Source organism: Mytilus trossulus, chromosome 10 (genome assembly GCF_036588685.1).
Source record: "Mytilus trossulus isolate FHL-02 chromosome 10, PNRI_Mtr1.1.1.hap1, whole genome shotgun sequence".
In the NCBI taxonomy this organism is placed as follows: domain Eukaryota; kingdom Metazoa; phylum Mollusca; class Bivalvia; order Mytilida; family Mytilidae; genus Mytilus; species Mytilus trossulus.
This window is the reverse complement of record NC_086382.1, coordinates 9,937,106-9,960,053: the sequence shown is the minus strand read 5'-3', so window position 1 is coordinate 9,960,053 and position 22,948 is coordinate 9,937,106. Positions and strand designations below refer to the sequence as shown.

Sequence of the window (22,948 nt, the reverse complement as noted above, 5' to 3'; positions counted from 1 at the left end):
GATCCCGAAAGGGTCAATCCTGAAATCCCGAGCTTAAATACACCCGATCCCGGAGGATGATAAAGATCCTATCCCCCCTCATAATTGGTCTTCTTTAATTTGCAGCTTAGTATTTGATGATAACATACGGTTTACATATTAAATGTCAAATATTAAAAGGAGTAGGTCCGGTAAGGACTCATTTTGGCCTCAAATTTCAGTTTCATCTGACGAAAGATTTTGACCACTTTTTAAACACTTAAGTGTCTATTTCACTTGATTCAATTAGTTTTTGTGAAAGATTTTAACTGATTTAGTCATTAAAAACGATCCGATTCAATCTCAAATATGAAAAATCTCTCAAATATGCCAAAAAAACGTCACTTTTAAGTGCCGCATCCATGTTCATCCACAACCTTTATATATGTTATGTAATATCATAAAATACAACTTACATTTCAATATTAAGGATGAACACGAATGCGGCCACATTCGTTTTACACGGAAATCGTCTAAATTTAACTAAAATGATGGAATTTTGAAGATTTCAGTAATTTAGCATGACTTAATGGTGCTACAACCCGATATATGTGCATTGTATTGTCAAAAACAGCCCATATTAATGTAGCAGAATCATTCAACTGTCAAATAATTAACTAAAAGTTTACATTTTAACAATTTTGAAAAACTGTTAAATTTTGGGGCCAAAAAGGGGTCTTACCGGACCAGCTCCTTTTAGAGGTGTCCAAGGCTAACATACTCATATTGGTATTCCATTGGCTTGGATGGAATACAAGCCATAAATATCATATTTGAGTTGATTTCTTTTGTCTCTGAGATTCAGTAACTGATCATTGCAGAATTGTTATCAACAGCATCAAATTAATTAATAGCATAAAGTCGTTGTTAATTCAACTAATCTGTTGTCAGTATTTCACTTTTAATCATCCTGGTATGTGTATTAAACTAGCTAGTTATCACCAGGTATTGCCAATTGTCTTGTATTGTTGTATACTCAGTGTAATCCTTAACACCTTCATTGATTACAGGACGCTAATTGCATTTGTACCTTTGAAACAAAATAAACACATGAAATAGTGTCTTCCAGTTTTCTAAGACTTTTCCCATATCAATTCGGAGTTTCTCAGACTTTCTTTGCCTGTAATAAAATCTTGTAAACAAAAATGTCTACTGAAATTTTCGAGGTTGACATTTTCAAAAAGCGTAAGATATTAAATTTTAACGGGAGGGATGGAAGAGGGTCTGAAAAATCATATGTATGTTGCCAGAACATCTTGTTATAAATATGATGATTTAGTTTTTGATGACATTGGTATTAGGTTAGTTTCACATGGTGTATCCACACGTATCAATTATTCAAGTTCTTCCAACATGCAGCCCACACTACTGGTGTTAATAGTTTACTTTTTTAAATTATTATTTGGATGGAGAGTTGTCTCATTGGCACTCACACCACATCTTCCTATATCTATTCCTATATATATACATGATATATCCATTCAGGGACTTATTTGCTTAAATGAGTGATTTTCTAATCGGTGAGTGAAACAGGTGTATAGTTGCTAGCATCATTTCTGCTTCCTTTCTTAAATATTCAGTTACTTTCAGAGGCAGATTTAGGGGGAAAAACTTAGTTGCTTATACACGTATAGGGAATCACTGATGCGTGACTGGAGCTGTCCCCTCTTAGGCAATCAGTGGGCCCCCCACTTATAATTTTTTTTAGATCTGCCAGTGACTTTTGCTTGTTTCCAGTCTTCTTTTCAGTTAGTAAATCCTGACATTTGTGTTTCTGTACAATCTTCTAAAAAACCATGTTGTAACAAGATAAAGTGTTAGGGGAAGACTTATGTATCAGAGATCAGAGCTGTTTGACCTCCTTTGTCTTGAACTTGGTAAAAAAAATTGAGAAAGAGGCTTGGAACCTTTAGCATGTTTAGTCAATTTAAGAATAACCCCTCATATCAGGGATATTCAGAAATCCTTAAATGAGGGACTGTCCCCCAGACAAGGGGTCATTTTGCTGATGTATAAACATGATTAAAAAAAAAGAAAAACTAAGCTTTTTTTAACTTAAAAGGGGAGAAATTCATTATACTTGGAACAAGTTTTCTACACAAGGGATCCACTTTTTTTTAATAATAAAAAAGATACAAGTCCATTAATATTACAAAATTCTTGGACATGTTTTGACCACTTAATACCAGATAGATGAATAGTTCTTCATGTTCTTTGGGGAAAAGTTCCTTCAAATTTTCTGAAACACAAAATGCTAAAACATTTTTAAAATGCCTTTAAATCAGGAAAATAAAGCATGCTTGGGAGATCACTGTTTAAAAATAAGTTTTTTTTTAACAATTACATGTGGTACTAGATCATGTAGATACCAGGATTAAAATTTTGTACGCTAAACTTGCATTTCATTTGTAAACACAAGACTCAATGGTGAAGCTCAAATATAAGAGTTTCAGAGGCCAAGAAAAAAAATACCTACAGTGTTGAGAGAGAGACACACCCACCTTGTTTTATTAGATTAATTTTTAATGAAAAACATTTGCTTACCTGGCCATCTCGGATCTATATCATGTAAATATTATACATTATCTGAATCTTTTTTTCTAGGTTACAACCTCTAGTGTAAAGGACGTATTAATTTGACCATGGCTATGGTTGAAAGGTTTGATTTACTTTTTTCCCTTGGAAAATTTGACCAGTGCAATCGATTTATAGAAAAGACTACCATAAAGGGAGATAACCTACAGAATCAATGGATATGTTCCTGTAATTTGATATCATCACAATTCATGTCAGTATGTAAAATTATAATATATATGTACCGGTACATTATTAATGTATACATGGTATATGTTCAGTTACTTTTAAATATTTTGTACCATTCTAGTACATTAACATCAAAGTACTTAAAATGTTACTAAATAATTTACCACTGATGGAGTACTCTTAGGGAGTCTCTCAAACTTACCTACTGTATATATTACTATTTCCCTAGTTTTACATTACTAGATTTATACTCAAAATTTGAATTGTAGTTTTGTACTTCAATTGACAATTGAAGTACAAACCTACAATTGAATTGTGTACTACTATAGAGGTGAACAATATTTAGTTCTTCATTACTATACTCTGATTTTCCAACCCTCTTAATTGGGTCCGAATATGGGCCCCTGTCCCAATGAGAAATATGTTCTTTTTTTCCCCCAATTTTCAGCTCTAAAATTCCCAATTGTGTAAAGACATCATTGTAAGATTTTATTGGTGTCGTAATGTGGTATTTTGTTTAAAAATCACTTAAAATTGTTCACAATTTATGCAATTATAGACTATTATCAACTTATTCCTTCTCAGAATGCAGAATTTTGCTCTTGATTTTTCAAAATTTTCTTGAAGACCAAGTTGCACACAGGTGGCGCGAACTAATTTATTTTCCACAAATCCAACATTTCACGAACTTTTATTCCCAATTGCATAGGCCCTGGGCCCCTTCCCTTAAACACTAGGAAAATCACTGTATACTCTAATCTGATAGTTAGTACTGGACTGGAATAAAATAGTTTTTATACATAAAACCATCATTAGTACGACACAAAGTACAAAACTGGTACCAAAAACTTGTAGTACAAAGCAGAACTGTAAATTTGTGGTACTGAATAATTTATATAAATCTTTAATATATATAAGAAGATGTGATATAAGTGATTAAGTCCCAATGAGACAGTTCTCTATCTAAGTCACAATTTGAAGTACATATCAATACAGTAATATTTATTATTTAAGTAAATTTTAGTACCTGACAAAATATAGTTGCCTTTAAAATAAAATATTGACTTTTTAGACTTATGTAAAGGACAACAACATCAGTGATGCAAAAACCAAACCATACCAACAGTTCATTAAAGAACTTCAAACTATAATAAGCCAGATCAGAAGTAAGTCTGAACTTTGACATTTACTAACATGTGTACATGTACATATTAAGATTTATAATGTTCAAGCATGTGTGTGTATTTGTTTATTTGGTCAAAGCTACCTTTGAATTTATCTTTTTTGTCCTGCTCTTGGACGTACAAAATGAAACAAAAATAAGGAACTCTTTTTCTATTCTACATACATATTTTACATCAAAGAGTAGACTTGCTACGTATACATGTCCCTTCATAACTATGTTTTTTCTTCTTTTTTTTCAATTTTGCCCCTTTAATAGTTTTACTGCTATAACTAGGAGATTACAATTATACTGACATCTGCAGGAGGAAGGCTTTCTCCAAGGGCAATCAGTAGGCTGGCACTTATCAGTAAACATATAAATTAGCTTATCAGTAACATATAAATTAGTAAGAGAGAAATAATAGAAAGGGAATTGTAGCAAGTCTAATCAAAGAGGAACACACAAACAAAATTTTATTTTTTTCATAAATACGTACAAATTAAAAAATTTGATCCCAGTTTTCAGATAAAAACTACCTCTCTACCAGTACTTTGTTACATGTTTTTTTTAAATTTATTCCTACAGGTGCACCATTGAATATGACACAGTTACAGCTTGAGTTATCTGCCCTTTATAATCTGTGTTTTATTAGAATTCAAACACAGAATGTAGCTTGTCTGTATGATCATCAATTTTTACAGATTATCAAAGAAACATTGATACGTGGTATGTAATATTGTTAATGTATGATCAATAAGCCTCAATTTAGGGTTATTCCATTTATATTCTCTTGGAGGGTAGACAGGAACTTACAAACTCTCATAAAACTAAGTTTAACATACTTATTTGTCTTTTTGCCATGATAATGTTAGCTTAATTTGAAATTATGAGTTTATACTGATATATTGTGCCACCCTTATTAAATATTTACTCGATGTACAACATAAAATTGTAGTGTATTAATAGTCAAAAATGCATTGAATTTCTTTTTGTTCTAGTTATTGGACAACAGGACTGGAGACATTGTAATGAACATCAAGATACAACAGAGTTACTGTTCCTGGCTTTACAGCAAGTACATGATGGTATGGAAGTGATATTTCCTTATTAGGTATCTGTGTTGTAAGAAGATGTGGTATGAGTGCCAATGAGACAACTCTCCATCCAAGTCAGAATGATTAAAAGTAAACCATTTTAGGTCAAAGTACGGCTTTCAACATGGAGCCTTGACTCACATCAAACAGCAAGCTATAAAGGGCCCCAAAAATGAAAAGTGTAAAACCATTCAAACAGGAAAACCAACGGTCAGTTATATAAAAAATAGAAACACTTATGAACCACATCAACAAACTACAACCACTGGACATCAGCTAGTTCAAATAGCACAGTGTTCTCATAAATTTTATAAAACACCTAGTTAAACCAAAATATTTGAAATAACATGTTTTTCAATGTAGTAGAGTTTCAATTGATAACATGATCTAGGTATAAGACAACATTTTCAGATGCATCATTCCTCGTCACATTCAAAGACTAAAGCATCACATTACGATGATGCAGAATTTTTTTTTAAAGGAAATTAAAAAAATTAATAAAAGCAGACCAAAGGGGAATAACTCAAAATAAATTGAAAAAAATCATTGCAAGTCACTTTAAAAAGTTATTTATGAATATTGTCAAGGTAAATTTAATTGTACTAGTCATCTGTAATTGAATTATTATTGTAAAAAAAACCTGTAAAAATATTTTTTTAATACTTTTTGTTCATTTAAGAATTGAATGATTTTTTTTTCTATTTATAGACAGTTTTTTGTCACCATTAGTAAGTCTGTGTTGTTTATGGATAGTGGTAAACTGCAGACAGACCAAGACTGACAGTGTGAAGCAGTTAGTTGATAAATGTGCAACTTTACATGGTTTAAAGGTATTATAAAATGAATTGTTACAATTAATGTTCAGAATTGTACAAAATACAGAATAATGTTGTATTAAACATAGATTTTGAAAAAAATTCACACAATTTCAATCATTTTAAAATGCCTAATGGAAGGAAATCATTTTATTTATTTATTTAATTACTCTCTGTTAATTTTTCTGTAATATTCAAATTTTGTCACCTCAATCCCAATGTACAGCATTTTGACCTTTGAGGTTTGTTCATGTCTGGCATATATGGCTGTTTCTGGACCCTTGCTTCTAAACCTTATCTTTTTCATCATTCAAGTGATTTTGCATTTCTTTTCAATATTTATTGGTATATTTTCTGAATACAATCAAAAAGTAGTTTTTGATGTTGAACTTGTATGATTGTATCTTTTAATAATAGTTACATTTTTATTATATTATAGAACGTAGAGTTACCTCCCATAACCCTCCTTCCTTTGTCTTTAGTACTGACAGGACAACACTATATTGACACTCCATCAGTGACTGACATAGTCTACATGACAGCTGGCATGGCTTACTTCAGAAAGGATGACTCAAAGGCTAAGGAATACCTGAATCAAGTTGAATCACCAGAGTTCAAAGGTTATACTGCATATCTAAAAGGTAATTATTCCTGTTTGTTTAATTGGAATTTTCACACTGAAACAAGGAAAGTACAGTACACATAAGAAGATTCTGTAAAAAAATTCACTGGCTGACATGGTGAAACAGAGGGATGATATCTAATCATTTGTGTGACAACATTCTGGTTTATAATTAACCAGAAAGACATACAGTCAGTATTTTTATTTGTTCTTGAAGAAGTAAATATTAATATACTAATAAATATAAAAAAATGTGTAGGATACTTATAAAAGTGCATTTTATTTACTTGTATAGGTAAAAAAAAATTTGGCTTAGTTATGTCTCTAAGACATGCAGAGTTTTTTACTTATAAAAAAAGGTCATCCTATCTTCTTTTCTTGAATTCTTAGGAATTCTTTGCTCTAATAGAATTTTTGATTGTCTGTCCTTTGCAAATGTCTTTGCTAATCATTTAAGGTGGTACCCAACAAACACTTTCACTAAAATTTATTTGGCTCGTTTAATTTTCATAAAATTTTGTCAAAGTATTTACTTTGACCCTTTAACAAAAATATTAAAATATAAGATAATTTGAACCAACCGTTTAATCAGAAAAATTACACTGGTTATATAGCAGTTTGACAAAAACTTATTTTGATCATTGAGAAGCTTTATAATCCTTTAACAACATAACGTCATTAAAACGCTCTGCTGATTTTACAGAGTTATCTCCCTGTAGTGTTAGGTACCACCTTAAGTGTAATTTTATGAAAATGAAAATCCCATTTGGCTGTTATCTTTAGAACACTGCTTATTTACAACACCAAGGGGCAATTTTTGAAGGCTTTGTGCAAATACTTAAAGATCTTTGCACACATCAGTTTCTTTGTTGAATAAATGAGATGAAACATTGAACTTTAATAAAAAAAAAAAGTATGAGCTAACCTGAGAAAAATTGTTACAAGCATGATTTTACATCTCAAAACTTAAGAAATTTTTTGTGGCATTGTAAAAAAGATTTTTTGTGGCATTGTAAAAAAGTATTTTTTTAGAAAATTAAGGGGAAATAATTCAAACATAAAAATTATTTTATATAAGTTTATTTTATTTACTTCTTCAAGTTAATAAAGATTACATGCATGTACAAGTAGTACTCCTGACTGACCTAACAATTAAAGGTAATAAAGTTTATAAATGTTTTTTTTGCCAATTTGTTTTCAATAAGTTTGATAAAAACTTATTGGCTGATTCTGTATGCATTTAAAACTGTTTCTGAAATTTTGATAAATTATGATAAACTGCACATTGATAAAATTTCCCCTTATAGATGTATCTCTAGAACATTGCACACAACATGTAAGAGATCAGATTCTATCACTTGACTCTGTTGACTATTATATATCTTTACTCTTTAAAAAAAAAGAATCGTTTAAAGTTTGAAAATTTCATCATACTAGCTTATTTTATACACAAACAAGCATGTTACAGAAATAAAGATTAATGTAAGGAAGTCTTTTCAAAAAATGTAAAAAAAATAAATATAACTCCTATTTTTAGAATCAATTTTAACCAGTGTCAACATTGTGTGATTTCAGCCTGCCAGGATTACTACAGTGAGAATTATGTGGAAGTATTAACCACTCTGGCCATTGACCACACTGATATGACTAGTAGATTGAAGGCTCTGCATTGTCATTTGTTTGGTTTAGCATTGTCTAAACTGGTAAGACGATGTTCAGGTATTTTTGTGGTGAGGGTTCTCAACTGCTAAACCCATAATTAATCCATCACTTCAAAAGAGGGGGGATATACTAGTTTACCTCTATAAAAATGAGATGTTGGGGAAGGAGAGCCAAATCTCCAACATGGACTACAGGACATAAAGTTAACATCCATAGGTCACTGTACAGCCTTCACCAATGAGAAAATCCCATACCACATAGCAATCTATAAAAGCCCTGAAATGCCAAATTTAATATAACTCAAAACATTAAACTAACAGCCTGATTTATGTACAAAACAGTAAACATAAAACAAATATGATATACAGCAAAAATTGACAACCATGGAATTAAAGGCTCCTTACTTGGGTCAGGCATAAAGAGAATGTGGGGGAGGTGGCAGGGTAAATAACTTACTTCATTCTTTCTCTGTTGGTAGATCTAAAGCAAGTGAAGATTACTCCCATGGCTTATAAATGTAAAAATTTAATTAAGATTCATCATGTTCATATTATGGTTGAAATATGTATGGTTTAATACTGTGGGAGCAATGCAAATAAACTCATCATAGATACCAGGATTGAAATTTTATATTTACGCCAGACGCGTGTGATCTACAAAAGACTCATCAGTGACGCTCAAATCCCCAAAAGATTAAAAACTGTGAGTATATTATACAGGCCATACATAAAAACAAGTTATTTTCTATGGAAAGCTAAGGTTAATATACCATCCTCAAAAACATACAGGTGTCTCTTTCCGTACTTCCACTGTATCTCACATCTCTAGAATACAGATCTCTTGGGAAGACGCTGGTTGAGTCAAAAGCACTTAACAAAAGATATATATGACATGAATATAGAACATTGTTACATTTTAACTTCAGTTTCTTACTCATTGGTTTTAAGGAGAAGCATCAGTGTGCAATACAGAAGTTCAGAGAGGCATTAGAACATGATTTCTCCTTCCTACTACCACTGTATCATATATCTCTAGAATACAGATCTCTTGGAATGACGTTGGCTGAGTTAGAATCACTTAATCTGTTGTCAACAGTGAGTATACCATACAGGCCATACATAAAAAAAGTTATTTTCTGTGGTAAGGTTCTGAACTACTGTGGATTCATTTATTTTCGTGGATAAGAGAAAAATTGTATGTTCATGGATATTTAATTTCGTGGTTTTGCCGATGTTTGCATACACGCCTATAGAATTTTTGTCATTCGTTGAACATTTAATTTCATGGTTTACCTGTACCCACGAAATCCACGAAAATTGGTATCCAATGAATAATAATAAATCCACAGTACTGTGAATTCAGAAATTATTGTAAGGTTTTTATTATTGCAAATAATATGACTGGGTGAATGATTTACTACTGTTGATTTATTAGTTTTATTTTGATACCGAGTGTGTGTTATAGGTGAATTATGAAATCAAATGTTCAAAGATTGACATATTTTTTAAAAGGGTTGTATTAAGACTTCGGCAAAACCAAAAAATTAAATGTCCATGAACATTCAAGTTTTCCATCATCCACGAAAATTTGTACCAACGAATATATATGAATCCACAGTAATAAAAACTTGCATTCTTAAAAATTTTTTATGATCCTTAATTTTTTCAGATTTATATACACACCTTAAAAATTTGAAGGCTGCAATTTCATTGGCTGATGCCGATGTATTATAATTAATTACTAGAACAAATAGTAAATAAGAGAGCTGTTAGATTCTTGTAAACAAAGCTTGAACACAGGATTATAGTCTATAGTTACTGCAACTTTGTTTATTTCTTTTGGCAGGCACTACAGAATGGTGATATTAAACCATCAGAGTACAGTCAGGATATGTTTACACAGATAACACATGAGACCAATGGAGAAGTAACATTGTGTCAAGTCCTGTATACACTGGCATGTAGATGTTCACAGCTAAATATGTGAGTATTTTTCAACAAAAATCTTTTTTATTGCAGGCCAAAATTTTATTCAAAACTAAGGTAATGTTAGGCAGTATTATTTCAAACAGAAATGATATGGGTTATCCATCAATGACATTAAATCAGTCCATACACAACAACAAAAAACACAAATAGCAAAAGAACTGTGTTTTTATTGCTGCTCGCATCTCAAGGTCACCATTGATGCCTTCAACACACTGTCAAAGAACAAAAAATCACTTCCCTAAAAGTCTAAGACCTTCCCTAGCACTGGTTTGAGTGAAATCTTTTCAAAAAGATGATCACACCACAACTGAATTGAGAATAAAAACCATGGAGTAATATCAATAAAAGAATTCAAACATTCAGTTTGTTTTTTTTCTGTGAATTTATTGGTTTGATCTTGTATTGCTTGAAGATTATTGAATGACTAATGTTTTTGATTAAGTAGACTTTAGAATAATTGGATGATGAAATTAAGATTGGTATATTTATGTGTCTGATTGTAGGTACGAAGATGCCTCTCAAAGATATCTGGATTTACTTGTGTACTTAAATGACACCAGTGCTATACAGGTAAGGTAAAATGTTTATTGAAATCAGAAGTCAGGGGAACTTATTGATTGATTGCAAATCTATGTAAGAAACCACCTACTATACATTGCAAAAGATTTTTTACATGCAGGTACTCTTTTTACAGTACACTGCTCATAATCATCATAATCATTACATGACATATTTGCCACTGAAAATTAGCAAGACACAATCTATATGATGCATTTGATTTAATAATCACATTCCAGCCTGATGTTGACCTTTATATCCGTTATACTTAAGCAAGCAACCCTTTATCAAAGCAACCAGATATAGGTGCAATTTTATAGTAAGTAAAACTCCTTCTTCACAACCAAAGTGAAGATGCTTCTGCATTAGGGTTGTAGCATTTTAATTGACATGATAGTTTATAAGAAATGTTTTTTACTCGCATAAATCGCTGAAACTCTAATTCTTCAAGATCTGTGTATTTTTGCATTTATAAGGAATTATGTTTAAACAAAATATGGATTCTCTCTTCGTACTTCTTTCACCAATATTTGATTGTAAGATACTCTGGTAATACTGCATTACTATTTTGATACAAATTGTGAATGTTTAGAACACATTTCTAGCTTCTAGTAAAATTTGATCCAGCTTTGATAGAAGTGAAATTAGCAGAAGAATTTTACCAACTTCAATTGATTTTTGTCGAGCCTTCGACTTAAGTCGAAAAAGCGAGACTTAGCGATCCTACATTCCATTAGTGTCTTCGGCAGGGTCCACAAATATTCACTCTGTGGTTAAAGTTTTTGAAAATTTAATAACTTTCTTAAACTATACTTGATTTCTACCAAACTTGGACAGAAGCTTGTTTATGATCATAAGATAGTATTCAGCAGTAAATTTTGTAAAAATAAAATTCCATTTTTTCTGTATTTTATTTATAAATGGACTTAGTTTTTCTGCGGGGAAACATTACATTCACTCTGTGGTTAAAGTTTTTAAAAGTTGAATATCTTTCTTAAACTATACTGGATTTCTACCAAACTTTGACAGACGCTTGTATATGATCATTAGATAGTATCCAGAAGTAAATTTTGTAAAAATATAACTCCATTTTTCTGTATTTTACTTTTAAATGGACTTAGATTTTCTTCCAGTTAACATTAAATTCAGTCTGCAGTTAAAGTTTTCAAAACATTTATTAGATTCATCAACTATCATAGATTTTTACCAAACTTGAACAGAAGCTTCTTACAAAATAAGATAGTATCAAGAGGAATATTTTTATTGATTTTTTTACTCATTTTTGTTGAGCCTGTCATTTACAGCAAAAGTAGGCGAGACACTGTGTTCCGCGGAACCCTTACAAATTTTTACTTATAAATGGACTTCGTTTTTCTGCGGGGAAAGTGAAACATTACATTTACTCTGAAATTAAAGTTTTTAAAATTTTAATAACTTTCTTTAACTATCCTGGGTTTGTACCAAACTTGGACAGAAGCTTGTTTATGATCATAAGATAGTATCCAAAGTAAATTTTGTAAATAAATTAATTCAGTTTTCCGTATAATACTTTGAAATGGACGTAGGTTTTCTGCTAGGAAACAACACATTCACTCTGTGGTTAAATTTAAAAAAAAATTAATGACTTTCTTATACTATTTTAAATTTGTACCAAACTTGGACAGAAGCTTGTTTATGATCAAAAGCTAGTATCTAGAATGGAAATTTTGTTAATATTTGGTACCTGTGTATCTGTATTTTACTTATAAATGGACTTAGTTTTTCTTCCAGTTAACATTACATACAGTCTGCAATTAAAGTTTTTAAAACATTTATTCGAGTCATAAACTATCCTGACATTTTTACCAAACTTGGACAAAAGCTTCTTAAAATCAAAAGATAGTATCAAGAGGAATATTTTTATTGATTGTTTTCCTCATTTTTGTTGAGCCTTGGAGTTACAGCAAAAGTAGGCGAGACACTGGGTTCCGCAGAACCCTTACACATTTTTATTGTGTTAAATATTTAAAACATAGTGATAATAACATTAATGTATTGTTTTTGATAAGTCTTTGGTTTTATAATATTGACTTTTAACAACTTGTCTTTCTGCAGATTTCTGGAAATAGTTTGGTAACAGTTCCCAAGATTCAAAGCATTTATCTTGAAGCTATAAAATGTCTTCATGAGGCTAAAAATTATAATGATTGTGTAGCAGTTTGTGATCAAGTCCTGAGTTGTCTCCCCTCTGGATCCCAGAATTCATCATTCAGCTTCCTTAACCAATCAGAAATTGATCAGATGGCATGTGACACAAGTTTAACTGGAATTATTGATTTAAATGACATAGAACCTGAACAACTAGAGGGAGCTAATTCACAAGAAGGCAGCAAGAGAAAAAGACAACATTCCTCAGAATCAAAAATGAAAGATACAGAGTGTGACAGTGATGCTTTGGTTCTTTTATACAAGGCAGATTGTTTTGTGTTTCTAGAAAAAATTGAAACAGCTTTGCAGTGTTTAGACAAGTAAGTTTCATTCAGTCTACATTATTTTAGACAAACTGGTATAAAATCTTTATACTTTCTTCTCTATCATGTCGGTAGAAATTCAAAACTTGCTCCCACTAGATCTATCATTGATCTAGCTTTTTGATATATAATATACATATATATTTACAAATACCTACAGAAGTGAGAGTTATTATATAGTTTTATTTTGATAAATTTCAAGGATTTTAATTTTAGCACAATTCATGCATTTCATGTGTTTTACGATACCTGCCAACCACTGAAACCTTCAAAGAGGGAGATCTCCCCCTCAGCTATAACAGCTGAGGAGGAGATTTTGCCTGAACGATATTTTCAAGTGAACTAAATGATCTGTTTATTTATTCATCTACAAAACTCATATAAGTGTTAATAGCTATACTTTATTTCTTTAAAGATGGTTTTACACAGCTACTTTTCTGTACAAAAGAAATGTAGTACTAGAAATTTACTTTTGATATTTAGTACTATTTCTTTACTTTAAAACTATTGTAATAGTTAGGTACTTGTATGTTACAGTACTTGATTTGTACTAGATACTTTGGTACAGAAATGATACATTATTCCATGTTTGAAAATCATAACTTTAAGGGATTTGAAATAGAAAAACTTTCAAAATGCTGAAAATGTAAGGGTAGTAATCAGAAATCTGTAGTACATAAATTTTTAGTACAAATAAAGTACTGTAAAATACAGGTACCTAGATATTACAATAATTTTAGGGTACCAAAATAGTACTGAATATTAAAAGTAGATTTCCAGTACTACATATTTTTAGTACAGAAATAGTACCTACGCAAAAGTAGCTGTTTACATATATATAAAGTGTGGTGTAAGTTATATTAATTCATTTATTCATACACAAAATTAAACTTAGTTTTTGATGTATATTTTTGCAGGTGTGTTGGTAAGATTCCCTTCAGTGATGACTTAAGGAAAGGGACTAGAGCTCAACAACAAATTAAACGTAGAAGATTAGATTCCAGTGGTGAGGATAGTTCACAGCTCAAGGACACAGGACCTGTCAATGACCTTCAGAAATTAGCATCATCTGCATATTGTCATTTAGGGGTTACTGTGGCAACCAGAGGTCAAAATAAAGATGCCTTACATTTTCTCAGGATTTCACTAAGACTTAATCAAGGTTTGTTTTAAGTTATTTTCTCCATTGACACTTCAAATATCACCTGTCTGAGTGTTGTGGTCTGAACTGCTTCATTGGCATCAATGTTTGATGCCCCCCACCTGTATGAGGGTTTGGATGGGGTTAAATGATTAAAGAATATATAATGCCCTTAAAAAATGAAGATTAGAGAATAACGGGCAAAAAAATGAAGATTAGAGAATGCTTACAGAATAACAGACCCCCCCCCCCTCCTGTATGTTTTCTGGTCATTCATTAGTCTAATAGTCAGGTTAATATGTGGTTACCATTATGGTGTGGATACATGAACTTGCGCCCTGTTAAGAAGACATTCTGTTCATTTATATTCATGCTTTGCAAAATTAGTTGTAACATATTTCTGGAGGTTGATATATCATTTTATTCCACTGTTTATACATATTGATAGTTTAATCAGAATTTGATTGGTTGAGACTATCCCACATGTCAATCAACAAATCTTCATATTCCCCTCTGAAATGTCGGAACCAATCGGTGCAACATTACACAAGGTTAATATACACAATGTCTTGAACTTATTTTCTGAATTGCAATAGCAAAATCATTATCATGTTCAAATTTATTTCAGATGTTAAAAAAAATAAAAATAATAATTAACTTTTGATCTGTGTACTGTTTATCAATTTGTATAGCGTGTTTAATGTAATAAAAACAAGCAGATAAAGAAAAAAAATGTATGCATTGAAACTAATATTTGATGTTCAGATAATAAACAAAGCATAGGCATTGGAATAAAACATTCATTTCCCTTGGCCTTGGGAGATATGAAGATTTGCAAAGCCCTCGTGAAATATGAATATTCTTGGGTGAACAAATCTTCATATCTTCCTCAGGCACTGGAGTATATATAAACCTCATCAAAAGTATTTATACACCTCATCAAAAGACAATAATTGTATAATAATTACTTGGTTTTTTTTTCAGGAAATTTAGATGCCCTGTATAACCATGCAGTAGTGTTGCGGACAGACAACAAAAGACAAGCTGCTGTTGACTGGTGTCAAGGTCGTGACATTGAAACAGTTTCTGACAGTTTTCATTTGTCAGGCTTACTCCGACAGAAACAAAACAAATTGAGGTGAGTTGGTGAAAATAATATATTATCTCATTTTCTTTACATTTTATATCAAGACAGCTTCAGCAAGTTTTCATTTGTCAGGTTAACTCCAACAGAAACAAAACAAGTTGAGTTGATTTATATGTAAAATATTTAAAAATGATTTACTATGTCAATCTCTATACTTGGACTTGAAATTATTGTCTGGTCTTGACTTGATCCTGTAAATCAATGAGAAATCATTACTGCCTATAAGTCAAAATTAGAGGTCTTTCATCCGTTATTTTTTATACCTGATCTTCTTTTTTCTCCACCCTCAAGTTTCTCAACGCCTTTTGATTTTTGTTGAGCCTGTGACTTTTGTTGCAAAAGCAAGACATAGTGCTCCTACAATATGTTGGTGGTGTCCACAAATATTCACTCTGTTGGTAAACATTTTTTAAATTTAAGATCTTTTCTAAAATATCCTGGCTATATACCAAACTTTGACAGAACCTTGTTTATAACTATAGTCATAAGATAATATTTAGAGGTAAATTAAGTAAAAAAAAATAATCATATTTTACTTGTAAATGGACTTTTCGATACTGAAAGTCTGCAGTTAAAGTTTTTAACAAATATTAAAGAGAGGCACGAAAGATACCAAAGGGACAGTCAAACTCATAATTCTAAAACAAACTGAAAATGCCATGGCTAAAAATGAAAAAGACAAACAGACAAACATTAGTACACATGACACAACATAGAAAACTAAAGAATAAACAATACAAACCCCACCAAAAACTAGGGGTGATCCTGCTCCACATGATTAAGATTCATAATGGGGAGGTCTAATCACTATTCACAAGTTGATTTTTTTGTCAATCACGATTCACAGAAAATAAATTTTCATGATCAGGGATCACGAAAATATAAAAAAAAAATCTGTAGAAAACGAATCAGGATAGCGAAAATAATTCATCTGGCCCCTCCTTTACATAACTTGAACAAAACCTTCTGACAATCAACAGATAGTATCTAGAGGAAAAATATAAATAATTTTTTCCCCATTTTTGTTGAGTTTGTGACTAACAGCAAAAGAAGACTAGACACTGGGTTCCATGGAAACCTTATAAATTTTGACTCATAAAGTAAATTGAATTTTAGGCCTTGTACAGTAAAAAAATATTTACTCTATCAAAAATTTATGACAAATAGTAAGCATGTAAGAGCTGAACATGTATAGCCGAATCTGTATGTGTAATTATTAAAAAAAAATTGAAAGAAATTAAGGTATGATAAATGGGAAAACCAGTGACCAAATGTATTAGTATGGGAGATAACTCTGCTAGTCTTGTCATGTATAAAAAACCCACTTTTTAACAATTTTGTGCATTTTCTAATGAAAGGCAGTTAAAATGATATTAAAAGCATAATCTGTATTAATTACAAATATATATAAAATAAATTGCAGCTTAATATTTTTACAATAGTACATGTAAAATTCAGATATGTATATAAAAATTGTAGATTGCACTGATTTTTATTAACAGTAATACATTACAGAACTGTTTGCAGTGTTATTTGTGTCCTGATTTTAATTTAATGAGCTTGATAACAAACACAGAATAATAAAAGTCTATACACTGCTGTGTATCCTGTATCTGCCCAGAAACACAAGTGCAAAGGATTAACATGATTATTATGAATCATCTAATATATAACCCAGCCCAAAAATTAGTACTTAAATCATTTCCACAAAAATGTGAAGTTTGAAAGGATTATGTTGAATTCAATGGGAGGCATATTTTAAATTCTATTTTTGGTGAACTAGGAGGTGATTTTTCTGTTTCCTGTATACAATAAACCTTGTTCATGCATATTTTTGTGCTATAGCTCGTAAATTTATAAAGCATGAAAAAGGTGAAAAGAAACAAGATTTTTTTTAATTATTTCTTCATAGATTTGCAATGTTACCACTTCTCATTCACAAATGCTTTGTTCATGTTTACCAATGATAGCACATGATTTTTATATGACCTAAAGAAGATGTCAACAGCTTTGGAGTAGCTCTTATAGTTTATATCTCTATACATATATTTAGAGGGTATAAACAAGTGTTATTTTACAAGACATATACATTTTACAACTAAAAAGGATATTTAGTATGTCAAAGACAGGACCTATAGGGTTATTCTGAAAAATTTATTTAAGATTTGGTCAACTTGCTGATATTCAGGTTCAGATGTTTCTTATATTTAAAGGGTAATTTGAGATCTTCATCATTGAAATAGAAGCTTAAAATTCAAAATATTTATTTTCTTCATCACTGAGGGCCCTTAATGACAAACGAAAAATCAAAAGAGACACTTTCTGGGGTCAATAAATGGTCTTTGATAAAATAAAAAAAACACAAAAAAAAGTTGTAAACACAAATTTTACAGCTCTGAATCATCATTGGGTTTGAACATTTATTAATTAATTTAAAAGAGACTACCAATGATAAAAGATAGACGAAGATAAACAAAATTTCAGGTGCCCTTTTTTAGGTTTTTAGCTTTTCTATGTTCAATTTATAGTCTATAATATTTCTTACATTTTGTTTAGAGTGCAACCAGAAAGAGATAATTAAGTATTCAATGCACATATTGTGCATCAAATAAATATCCATATTACTTTTACATTGATCAATATCTATGGAGTAATATCTATGCACTTTTACTTGAGGTCTTCCTTATATTTTTTACTGGTTTCACTGTAATTTGGTTGACACTTATTGATTTTTTATCATGTACTTGGAAGAAATAAAATCTACTGTTTGATAGTTTTATCTTTGTTTTGTCTATAAATCTCAATAGTTCAAAGGTCACATCTATAGATAATAGCCAAGTTTGTTTACATGATTACGACTTTGGGTGGGGTAACAATTTGTAATATATTGTCATTTTAAATATCATTGACAATTTGAAATTGAAGATACTATTTGAAAACTTTTTACAAAATGTACTGGAATTCCTCACTTGAGGTAAAGCCAATTTTAGGACCTTTTCTGTAAATCAACCACATATCACATTTTTTTGGTTAATGTAAGAAAACATTTTCCTTGAAAGCAAGCAAATATGTGCTAAGTAAATTTTTGAAACGAACCATTTTCAGAGTTTTGAAATAAATATTTCTCTTTTTAAAGGCCCTCTACAAATTCCTGATTAAATTTAAAGTATAAAAAAGTCCTTTACAAAATCAGATTGTGTGTGGGTTTTTTTTTCAGAGCATGCCCTAAATACTTCATTTGATAATAACTGGTACTGTAAAATAAGTTTTTTTAATGGATTTAACTCCCTCACAAATTTTTTCCAAAAGAGTTTTGTCAGGCTAAATAGACTCGAATGAATAATTGCAAATCTCTGACAATCCTTTTACCAACACTGTGATATTTCTCCAACCCAAGTACCAAATGAAACCCAACTCAACTACCCCTATTTCAAAAGGGATAGCACATTTTTATGAAGATGATGTTTACTGTGCCAGAAAATTTAGAAACCATCTGGTAAAATTATCAATCCTTTGAATAAATTTATTCTAAAAGGTTACCAATTCAACACTGTAATTAGATCTTTGAACTTGTATCCATTTGATGTTGGATGTGTACTAATTGATAAGTTGTATTGGTTGTTATTGGCTTTGAACTAGCTGTCAGTAACCCCATGCAATTACTCTCAGATCTGTACTTCTGGTCTATTTGTTGTTTGGATGTACAGGTACAGGCCCGTTGTCCACCTTGTGTTTTTGTTGGATGGATTTGACTATTTCTATTTGTATCCATGAGTCTAGCCTTTTTCAACTGATTTTTATAGTTCCTTTTTATGTTGTACTGTTACACCACTGTCCCAGGTTAGGGGAGGGTCACCAAAAGGTTAAAGTTTACGAACTTTAAATGCCACGTCTACTAGAAAATATGAAACAGGATTTCAGCGGTCAAATGATATAGAGGTCAACCAGTGGCAATATTCTTGCAATGGTAGGCCAGTAAATGAGGGGAGGACTTGATTATGTAGAGTGGTAAAAAAAACGTATATAAGAGGACATACAAATGTAGGATGTGGATATTGGGGTAAAAAATTTGGGAAAAAAGCAATATGTGTCATCCCCTGACATTAATGGCTCTGTCTAACTTTATTGTCCTTCCCAACGCCTATATCACCCTGCTCTGTCGCTATGTAATTCTCATATCAAGGCTTCAAAATGAGACCAAGCATTGTCAGCGACGTCACAATGTGAGAGGAGAAGTTATCAGCGACATCACAATGTGAGAGGAGACATTATCAAGATTGCTTTCGTCAAGCGTAAAACTGTCTTATGTAGAGGGAAAAAACAGTTAAAGAACGATAAAACAGATAATTGGGTTTTCTTCATAAAGATATCGTAAAATATCAGCCGTGCGACATAATGTGAAACTTTTTAGCTCGTTCACTGCGCTCACTCGCCAAAAAGGTTCACATTGTGGCTCACGGCTGATATTTAACAATATCAATGTGTAGAAAACCCGATAATCTATACTTATCAAACCCTCACCAGAGCCCAGCTAACTGTTCAATATGTGGCCATATGTTCACCAATGAATGAGAAGCCGTCGGAAAGGGATATAACTATTCAACACAGACAAGCAGAACCAAAAACTTAGGGCATACTGGTAGGCATGAAAAACTGTTGCAAAAACAAGGCAATCCAATGTGTTCTTGAATGGTACCATTTAATCAAACCACAAAAGTCTTCAACTCATTTGTTAAAATATCCAAAGCCTTCATAGTTTCTGCTGAATGAGAGAAATAATATACAATCAAATGAAAGCTTTTATTTGTCATTTCAGCTTTTTTATTCCACATCGAAAAGTTGCATGTAAAATGCCCTTTGTCATTTTTATCTGTTTAAATTCTTTTCCTGTTTGAACTTTTACTCAGAGATTTCACTTTTTTTATCAGTTCTTTTGAAGAATATCTACAAATACACATTGTATGGGAAAGGAAATGAAACACTTCCTTTAAAAGTATATTTAGTTATCTGGTAAAAACTACTTCATCATAGTACTTGTGTGTTTTTTTACTTTCCTGTTTTGACACTGTAATAAATTAGTCACAGTTTTTTATTAACATTATTTGTTTAAACGCATTCATTATGTCCTTGTATTTTTCACTATCTTTAACCTAATAATTTTTTAGCTAACTTAATTGTTACAATCTTTTAATTCTTTCCTGATTTTTTTTTAAACATTTTGATAAATCTCAAGTTTGATAAATTTTCAAATTTTTACAAAATTTGGAGATCTAGCTGAATATAACAAAGATGAAGCTTTAGCTAGGTCTATCTTAGGTTTTGTAGATAAATACATTGCTCCTCCTAGTCTTCATGTGTATTCTATAAATATAGTTGTTAACCTCAGTAGTCAGTAATTTTTGTTACTGGATGCCATTTTAAGTACTGTAGTTTCGGATTGCAACCTTTCTTCAACATATAGTGACATAAAATGAAAGGCGAATTCTTATTAATTTTAAGGTCAACATTTTGAAGGTTAAGGTGGAAGCTAATTAAAAAAGATAAAAAAGTAAATTTGAATAAATCTAATTTCTCATAAATTTTAATTGATATCTTACATATCTTATAAAGTATATGTTAAGAGAGTTAAGTATAAAAATGAAATTTGATGGCATATCTATGAAAGTCCCTTTTTATTTTTTCATAATTTAAAACTTGTTGTCTTATAGTTATTTGTATCTTAGGTTGAAGCCATATGTAATATGATGGTGGGTAAACCAGCCATATGCAATATGATGATGGGTAAACCAGCCATATGCAATATGATGATGGGTAAACCAGCCATATGCAGTATGATGGTGGGTAAACCAGCCATATGCAATATGATGGTAGAATAACCAGCCATATGCAATATGATGGTGGGTAAACCAGCTATATGCAATATGATGGAGGGTAAACCAGCCCTATGTAATATGATGGTGGGTACTTACCAGCCATATGAAATAAGATGGTGGGAAAACCAGCTATATGCAATATGATGGAGGGTAAACCAGCCATATGCAATATGATGGGGTAAACCAGCCATATGCACTATGATGGTGGGTAAACCAGCCATATGCAATATGATGATGGGTAAACCAGCCATATGCAGTATGATGGTGGGTAAACCAGCCATATGCAATATGATGGTGGGTAAACCAGCCATATGCAATATGATGGTAGAATAACCAGCCATATGCATTATGATGGTGGGTAAACCAGCCATATGCAATATGATGGTAGAATAACCAGCCATATGCATTATGATGTTGGGAAAACCAGCCATATGCAGTATGATGGTGGGTAAACCAGCCATATGCAATATGATGGTAGAATAACCAGCCATATGCATTATGATGTTGGGAAAACCAGCCATATATAATATAATGGTAGGTAAACAGCCATATGTAATATGATGGTCGGTAAACCAGCCATATGCAATATGATGGTGGGTAAACAAGCCATATGCAATATGATGATGGGTAAACCAGCCATATGCAATATGATGATGGAAAAACCAGCTATATGCAATATGATGGAGGGTAAACAAGCCATATGCAATATGATGGTGGGTAAACCAGCCATATGCAATATGATGGTGGTCAAACCAGCCCTATGCAATATGATGGTGGGTAAACAAGCCATATGCAATATGATGGTGGGTAAACAAGCCATATGCAATATGATGATGGGTAAACCAGCCATATGCAATATGATGTTGGGAAAACCAGCTATATGCAATATGATGGTGGGTAAACAAGCCATATGCAATATGATGGTGGGTAAACAAGCCATATGCAATTTGATGGTGGGTAAACCAGCCATATGCAATATGATGATGGGTAAACCAGCCATATGCAATATGATGGTGGTCAAACCAGCCCTATGCAATATGATGGTGGGTAAACAAGCCATATGCAATATGATGGTGGGTAACCCAGACATATGCAATATGATGATGGGTAAACCAGCCATATGCAATATGATGGTGGGAAAACCAGCCATATGCAATATGATGGTGGGAAAACCAGCCATATGCAATATGATGGCGGGAAAACCAGCCATATGCAATATGATGGTGGGTAAACCAGCTATATGCAATATGATGGAGGGTAAACCAGCCCTATGTAATATGATGGTGGGTACTTACCAGCCATATGAAATAAGATGGTGGGAAAACCAGCTATATGCAATATGATGGAGGGTAAACCAGCCATATGCAATATGATGGTGGGAAAACCAGCCATATGCAATATGATGGTGGGTAAACCAGCCATATGCAATATGATGGTGGGTACTTACCAGCCATATGAAATATGATGGGGTAAACCAGCCATATGCACTATGATGGTGGGTGAACCAGCCATATGCAATATGATGTTGGGAAAACCAGCTATATGCAATATGAAGGTGGGTAAACCAGCCATATGAAATATGATGGTGGGAA

General features: G+C 31.8%; 2 protein-coding genes across 2 annotated transcripts in view; both read left to right on the top strand.

The window, feature by feature from the left end:
• The window catches only part of LOC134687687 (uncharacterized), a 6,914-nt gene extending 1,035 nt beyond the window's left edge, over positions 1-5,879 (top strand). Inside the window, exons 2-6 of the mRNA XM_063548145.1 lie at positions 2,623-2,810; positions 3,854-3,947; positions 4,532-4,672; positions 4,945-5,031; positions 5,749-5,879. Of these exons, the coding sequence (XP_063404215.1) occupies positions 2,661-2,810; positions 3,854-3,947; positions 4,532-4,672; positions 4,945-5,031; positions 5,749-5,879 (603 nt within the window). The 5' untranslated portion in view covers positions 2,623-2,660. The remainder of the gene's footprint in view (positions 1-2,622; positions 2,811-3,853; positions 3,948-4,531; positions 4,673-4,944; positions 5,032-5,748) is intronic.
• A 439-nt stretch (positions 5,880-6,318) lies between these two features.
• The window catches only part of LOC134686830 (uncharacterized), a 32,357-nt gene continuing 15,727 nt past the window's right edge, over positions 6,319-22,948 (top strand). The window contains exons 1-8 of the mRNA XM_063546634.1: positions 6,319-6,496; positions 8,053-8,180; positions 9,087-9,233; positions 9,985-10,121; positions 10,631-10,697; positions 12,780-13,192; positions 14,113-14,357; positions 15,321-15,474. Of these exons, the coding sequence (XP_063402704.1) occupies positions 6,391-6,496; positions 8,053-8,180; positions 9,087-9,233; positions 9,985-10,121; positions 10,631-10,697; positions 12,780-13,192; positions 14,113-14,357; positions 15,321-15,474 (1,397 nt within the window). The 5' untranslated portion in view covers positions 6,319-6,390. The remainder of the gene's footprint in view (positions 6,497-8,052; positions 8,181-9,086; positions 9,234-9,984; positions 10,122-10,630; positions 10,698-12,779; positions 13,193-14,112; positions 14,358-15,320; positions 15,475-22,948) is intronic.